General features: G+C 28.0%; 1 protein-coding gene across 3 annotated transcripts; it reads left to right on the forward strand.

Moving 5' to 3' along the window:
* The first annotated feature begins 2,373 nt into the window (after positions 1–2,373).
* LOC101497828 (G-type lectin S-receptor-like serine/threonine-protein kinase At4g27290) lies at positions 2,374–6,502 on the forward strand. 3 transcript variants are annotated; one of them, XM_073369180.1, is made up of 7 exons: positions 2,374–3,901; positions 4,013–4,129; positions 4,862–5,019; positions 5,105–5,315; positions 5,424–5,661; positions 5,745–5,895; positions 5,965–6,502. In XM_073369180.1, exons 1-7 carry the CDS (start codon positions 2,608–2,610, stop codon positions 6,268–6,270), a joined length of 2,475 nt encoding a protein of 824 aa, XP_073225281.1. In that variant the 5' UTR covers positions 2,374–2,607; the 3' UTR covers positions 6,271–6,502. The 3 variants fall into 3 exon arrangements, with proteins under 3 accessions (XP_073225281.1, XP_004513947.1, XP_027186121.1); XM_004513890.4 differs by having other exon boundaries at positions 4,871–5,019; XM_027330320.2 differs by having other exon boundaries at positions 4,889–5,019.
* Positions 6,503–7,299: the final 797 nt, after the last annotated feature.

The raw sequence follows: 7,299 nt of genomic DNA on the forward strand, positions 1-7,299 counted from the left end.
CACAGTATGAGCACCACGTGGCTCGGCGGCTCTGGGAAGGAGAGGTATATTTCAATTTGAGGCATTTTAAGTCTATTTAATTCAAGTGTTTATTGAAATATATTTATTCAATTATATATTTAATTGTTTATTTAAATTTATATATTTAATTATTAAATTAAGTTTATTTAATTAATTGTTTAGTTAAATTTATATATAATTAATTGTTTAGTTAAATTTATATATAATTAATTGTTTAGTTAAATTTATATATAATTAATTGTTTAGTTAAATTTATATATAATTAATTGTTTAGTTAAATTTATATATAATTAATTGTTTAGTTAAATTTATATATAATTAATTGTTTTAAATTAAGTTTATTTAATTAATTGTTTAGTTAAATTTATATATAATTAATTGTTTAGTTAAATTTATTTAAATTTATTTATTCAAATATTTGTTTAAGTTGATTTAAATTTATTTTATTCAAATATTTGTTTAAGGTTATTTAATTAAGTTTATTTCATTTGTTGTTTGTTTAAATTTATTTATTCAATTAGTTGTTTAAGTTGATTTAATTAATTGTTTATTTAAATATATTTATTGAATTATTTATTTAATTAATTGTTTATTTAAATTTATTTATTCAATTATTTGTTTAAGTTGATTCAATTATTTGTTTAATGTTATTTAATTAATTAATTACTTTGTAATTACTCGCAGGATCGTGGACCGTTAAAGGTCATTACTCATGGATTGAAGTTGAAGAAGTTTTCTGAAGTTCCTGTGCCACATCCTGTAGAGCGTTGGATTCGGGAATCTGGGCTGCTACCTCTTTCTTCGGCCTACCTCACTATGGTTGATGCTGGTCTCGTCTCGGCATTTATTGAAAGATGGCACAGGGAGACCAGCTCATTTCATTTGCTATTTGGAGAGATGACCATTACTTTAGACGACGTAGCTACAAAACTCAGCACCTAATTACCGGAAGTCCAAAATTTTATGTTTATAATATAACAAAATGAAGGGACGTGAATTTTTTTTAGTTAAATATAATTTTTAGTCTTTATAAAATTATAACATTTTAAATTTAGTATTGAAGAAAAAATTGTTTACTTTTAATCTTTATTTTTAGAGACTAAAATTATCATTTAAAAAAAAATATTTTTAAAATATGGATTAAAAGTTAATAAATTTTGTTTATGAATAAAAAAATTAATAATTTTTTATAAAGATTAAAAATAAAATTTTTAAATCTAATAAAAAATTTTTTTTGATTATTTTAATTATAAATATCACATTTTTAATTAAAATTTCAATATTTAATATGGTAACATCCTTTAAAATATTTAAGACGCCTAAATTAACGAGTAAACTAAATCATCCAACTATTAACATTATATGTAAAATGATGTATAAAATACCTTGTAAATTAAAGTTATTTGATTTGTAATTTGACTGGAAGTACATTACGGAAGAATCACAGCAACTTGACTTGACTTGTGTATACAACCATGTTTTTATCAAAAATTTCAAATAGTATCGTACAAGTGTATGTTTGGTTTTAGTTTTAGTAAAAATTAATTTTAAAAAAAAAATTAATTTTAGTATGTTGGGATATTTATCAAATATAATAAATTTTATCTTTAAAATAAATTTTAATTTAAAATTAAAATTTGTAGTTTTTGAATTTAAACATAATTTTTAAAATTTATTATTCTACTCACTTTTATTTAAATATATTTAATATAAATTATTTCTTATTCAAATTACTTTTAATTAAAATTAATTTTACAAAATCCATTTCAGTGGGATGAATGTTGTCCTTACTAAATGCAATGCAATATATCTATCCTTTAAATATATGAGATGAGATGTCAATGGCAGGAGAAACAACTTGTTATTTGTTTAAATTTGGCTTTAATATTTATTTGCCAGTATGGATGAACGAGTAGCATAGTCAATGATGTAATGATTATTCAAAATCACATATGTAACATCTCAGTCAAAAAAAAAAATGTCAGATCTAAAGTTTAAAAATTTAACCAAAGTATGGGTAATAATTAAATCTTTAATTTTAATTTTTAATATAATATTTAAAGATATAACAAACAAAACACATAACCAGATATTTATAACTGCCCACCACAAAAAAGTTAACTTTTTTTATTTAGAGATAGCAACGTGTGTCTTGTACTAAAAAATTAGTCATTTATTACAGGTCCAACTGTCGATTTTGACTGATTTCTAATTTAGTTGACCGGTTCGATTAAATTCTTTTTTTCAGTTGATTTTGGTTTTTCTTTCTTTTTTTTTTTTTTAAGTGAATTTTAGTTCAAATCATATAATAATCAACTTAATAATAAATATGTCGCACCAACAAAATGGGCAGAACTTTCAACGTTTACTAAGCAAATTAACAACCATGCTGACTTCAATATTTCTTCCGTCGCAGAGAAATTAACAAGTACAACCTTATACACCACATAATGCTGGAAACAAATTAAAAATCTAAGTCACCCCTCAAAGAACATAACACCTCTCTCTATTCACTAAATTCCAAAATCTCCATCCATATTATATATCAAATCACTTCAATTATATTCCTTTATCAATAAAATTTAAATGGCCATTCTCCCTTCCGTTCTTCTTATTACCAAGCTACTACTACTCTTCTCCACAATTTCCTCTGCGACAGATACCATAACCCACTCACAATCACTTCTCGATGGAAGCACGTTGGTTTCAAAAGACGGAACATTCGAATTGGGTTTTTTCAATCCAGGTAATTCCCCAAACCGCTATGTTGGAATTTGGTACAAACAAATCCCAATTAGAAGAGTAGTTTGGGTTGCAAATCGTGACAATCCAACCAAAGACAATTCAAGCAAGTTGATCATAACTCAAGATGGAAACCTTAAACTTCTCAATCAAAATCAATCACTTATATGGTCAACAAACACAACAACAACAACAACAAAGGTTTCAAATCTAATTGTTCAACTCTTGGACAATGGAAATTTAGTATTGAAAAATGAGAAAGATAACAATATTGAAGAAAATTTTCTTTGGCAGAGTTTTGATCATCCATGTGATACAATATTACCAGGTATGAAGGTTGGATGGAACAAAAAAAAGGGTCTTGATAGGAGTCTACTAAATTCATGGAAAAATTGGGACGATCCATCTTCAAGTGACTTTACTTCAGATATGGTATTGACTCCGAATCCTGAAAGCAGGATTCAGAGAGGTTCAACCATACTCTACCGAACAGGACCATGGTCTGGTCCTCAATCCGGTGGAATACTTGGAACGAAGGAAAATCCACTTTATAATTATGAATTTGTCAACAATGATGATGAAGTGTATTACATATTCAATCTCAAGAATAGTTCCGTTGTTTCTATAATTGTTTTTAACCAAACAATTTCTCTTCGTGTACGCCTCGTTTGGATTTCAGAATCAAAGATTTGGAGTGTATACCAAAAGTTACCACAAGATAGTTGTGATACATACAATGTTTGTGGGGCAAATGCGCGATGTGCGATTGATGCATCACCTATGTGTGAATGCTTGGATGGGTTTAAGCCAAAATCGGCAAGAAAGTGGAATGCAATGGATTGGAGTGATGGATGTGTGAGAAGTGGTAATTGGAGTTGTGGGGTTAAAGATAGAGATGGGTTTGGTAGAATTGTTGGGATGAAATTGCCAGATACTACACATTCTTGGATTGATTATAAAATGACACTTAAAGAATGTAAAGAAAAATGTTTGAAAAATTGTTCTTGCAGTGCTTACTCAAACTTAGACTCAACTGGAGAAGGCAGTGGTTGCTCAATTTGGTTTGGTAATCTTATTGATCTGAGAGTTTTGCCAAGCGGACAAGATTTATATGTTCGAACTGACGCGGCAATTATTGGTAAGTGCTTTGTTAGCTTTCATTTTTATTATTATTTTTTTAATGTTATACTATATCGAAAATAAATTGAAAAGTTAATATATTTAATTTTAATCAATTTTTCTGTTGCAGGTGATAAAAATGGGCATACCAAAACAATAGTATTGGGGGTTTCAATCACAGTTTCAATAGTCCTTGTGATGCTACTGGGATTCACCTACATTTATATAACAAAGGCAAAACATAAAGGTAAGTTTATTAACCATAGTCTTATATTTCTCAAGATTATGAAATTAATGAATTGCACACGTGCAATATCTAGGAAACACAACACCCACATATTTTAATATTTCTTGCAAATTTATTATAATAGAAATTTTGAAATATTTATTTTACTTGTTTGTGATTTTGTTTAACTTTTTGGGATGTTCATTCATTGTACACAGTACAATGAACTTAATCAATAAGAAATAAATGTCATGTGAATTAGGTTTATTTAAAATAACATTGATAAATAAATTAATGTTTGATATTATATACATATGTATGATAGATTATGTAATAATTTTAATAATTTAATAATTTATTTATTAATTTTATTAATTTTTCATTTTAGATGAATAAAATTTATGTCATTTAAATAGATTATTTTTATCAAAATAAATAAATTGTCGGTAAATTACTCCTTAGTCAAAAGTGCTGAGATTTAGAGCAGATAAATCATCTATTTAAAATTTAAACATTAAATATAAGGTCATTTAAATCTATCTTTTTCTAGTAAAAATTAATGCTATATATCATTTCATTTAATGTTCTCTAAATTATTATAAAAGTAAAAAATGTGTTTTAAAATTCTTCTGAATAAAATTTTCTCTCCTTCGATGTAATTGAAGTTCGCTTATGATGCTCATAAGATACCTTCTCTATCAAAGTTTCATTTTATGTTAAATGGCATTGTTCTCAATTTAATATAATTTAAAGAAAAAACAGATAAAATCATAATGTTAGGAGAGAAAGTTGAAGACAAAAATGAAGATTATGAACTTCCTATCTTTGATCAAGCTACAATACTCAAGGCCACAAATAACTTCTCAATTGATAACAAGCTCGGTGAAGGTGGTTTTGGACCGGTATACAAGGTAAATTTATAATATTTCTAGTAATATGGATAAAATAGAAATATGGATCTCATTATTTATCAAATTATTTCAATTAAAAATATAGGGTACATTGTTCGATGGACAAGAAATTGCTGTCAAAAGGCTTTCAATGAGTTCTGGACAAGGATTAAAAGAGTTCAAAAATGAAGTCATATTATGTACTAAACTTCAACACCGAAATCTTGTCAAGGTTGTTGGTTGTTGTACCGAGGGAGAAGAGAAAATGTTGATCTATGAATACATGCCCAACAAAAGTCTTGATTCATTTCTTTTTGGTGAGTAACTGTTTGCAAAGCATAATATTTAGTATCCTATAAGTTTAAATTTTTAACATGTCATGATAAAAAGAAATGACTAATGAATTTATTGGACACTCTTGACAGATCCATTTCAAAGTACAATGTTAGATTGGTCTACACGCTTTAATATTCTATTTGGAATTGCTCGGGGAATTCTTTATCTTCATCAAGATTCAAGATTAAGAATCATACATAGAGATCTAAAAGTGAGCAATATTTTACTAGACAATGACATGAATCCAAAAATTTCAGATTTTGGTTTGGCCAGAATGTGCGGAGGTGATCAAATTGAAGGGAGAACAAATAGAATAGTTGGCACATAGTAAGTACTAGTATCTTAAAAGATAACAAACGTTTTCTTTAATTATTTTAACAGTAAAATAATTATTGTTTGTTTCCTTTCAGTGGTTATATGGCTCCTGAATATGCTATTGATGGATTATTCTCCATAAAATCAGATGTATTTAGCTTTGGCGTATTATTGTTAGAAATTATAAGTGGAAGGAAAAATAGAGCGCTTACCTACCATGAGCACGATCTCAATCTTATTGGACATGTAGGTACCACTAAGTACAAAATTCTCTAACATTTTAGAAGTATATAATAGTTTCTTGAATTTTTGTAGGCATGGAGACTATGGAAAGAGAGCATTCCACTCGAATTGATCGATGAGAATTTAAGGAACACATGTGTTCTTTCTGAAGTATTACGTTGTATTCAAATTGGTCTATTATGCCTCCAACATCATCCTGATGATAGACCAAACATGTCCTCTGTGGTTGTCATGTTGAGTAGTGAAAATGCTTTAGCTGAACCAAAAGAACCTGGTTTTTTAATTTCGAAGTTTTCAATTGAAGGAGAACCGTCTTCTGAAAGACAAACACGTTCTTCGACAAATGACATAACTATCTCACAATTAGATGCTAGATAATGAAATTAGTCCATTAGAAACATTATATGTGAAACTATGTAGCTTTTCCATATTTTTGTAAACGGTTACTTATCATACTTAATTATTCAAAGTGTTTCTAAGAACACATTGTTGTAGATTTTCTTGTTTAGTAGAAAATTGACAGCAATTCAAATAATGAATACAAAGGCTTTTATGTAACAATCCAATTTTTGTAATTTGATATTAGATAATTTAAGATTTCATTATCCAATTATCGGTTTCCTTATAAGTATTGTAATTCTAAATATTTTTCGTGCTGAAAAGTTTTTTATTCGAGCCTTGGAAGGTTTTCAAAAAGAGATAACTTGCTATGAAAGAAAAACTATTTATATGTAATCTTGAAAATTTAGCTTGACGAATCTTATTTAACGTAGCAATAATTCGTTGGGCGAGTTCATCCTAAAAAGAGGAGCGTTACCTTGTTAGACATGTGTGAAGCCTTGGTTGAGCATGGACACATGCCTCTTCTGATTGGCCAAGAAAGAATGTTGAAAATTATGGGTATAACTAGACAATGTTTAGTGATTTGAGTTAACATATAGTTCATAATTACATTAAGATAGTTAGTACTTGATCTGAGAGGTTACTTTGAGCATGGTGTGGCTATGTGGATACTTGCATGTGTAACATATATAATTGTACTTTACACCTTATCTATCTTTTTATACTTGAACATAAATCTTAGCCTCTATTTTCTTGTATACACGAATTATTTTATTGTATTGCAAATGGAAGGCTTCATTCCTTCCCACTTCTCTAGGCATTAGGTTATGCCTTGTGGACAAACCTTGTGATTGGGTACCACGACGACAGAGACGAAGGGCATTAGAGCTTGGATGCAGATGAGAATATGGCGGCGTGCACATTGAAATGTGTCATACACTTTTAGATTATTTGGTCGTACTGATGTGACATTCGACAAATACCTTTGCATCATTTAGAATATGTCAAATAACTGGGACATAAAATAGGTAGGCGAATCTAGTCATGCTTAGCAACAACTATTTG

The sequence above is a fragment of the Cicer arietinum genome, chromosome 5 (genome assembly GCF_000331145.2).
Source record: "Cicer arietinum cultivar CDC Frontier isolate Library 1 chromosome 5, Cicar.CDCFrontier_v2.0, whole genome shotgun sequence".
NCBI lineage: Eukaryota > Viridiplantae > Streptophyta > Magnoliopsida > Fabales > Fabaceae > Cicer > Cicer arietinum.

What these genes read in the sequence shown, in the direction of transcription:
- LOC101497828 (XM_073369180.1), top strand. Translation starts at nt 2,608, where the DNA reads ATGGCCATTCTCCCTTCCGTTCTTCTTATTACCAAGCTACTACTACTC. An exon ending in AATAGAATAGTTGGCACATA is followed by an intron (nt 5,662 to 5,744) that starts GTAAGTACTAGT and finishes GTTTCCTTTCAG; the next exon opens with TGGTTATATGGCTCCTGAAT. An exon ending in ATCTCAATCTTATTGGACAT is followed by an intron (nt 5,896 to 5,964) that starts GTAGGTACCACT and finishes GAATTTTTGTAG; the next exon opens with GCATGGAGACTATGGAAAGA.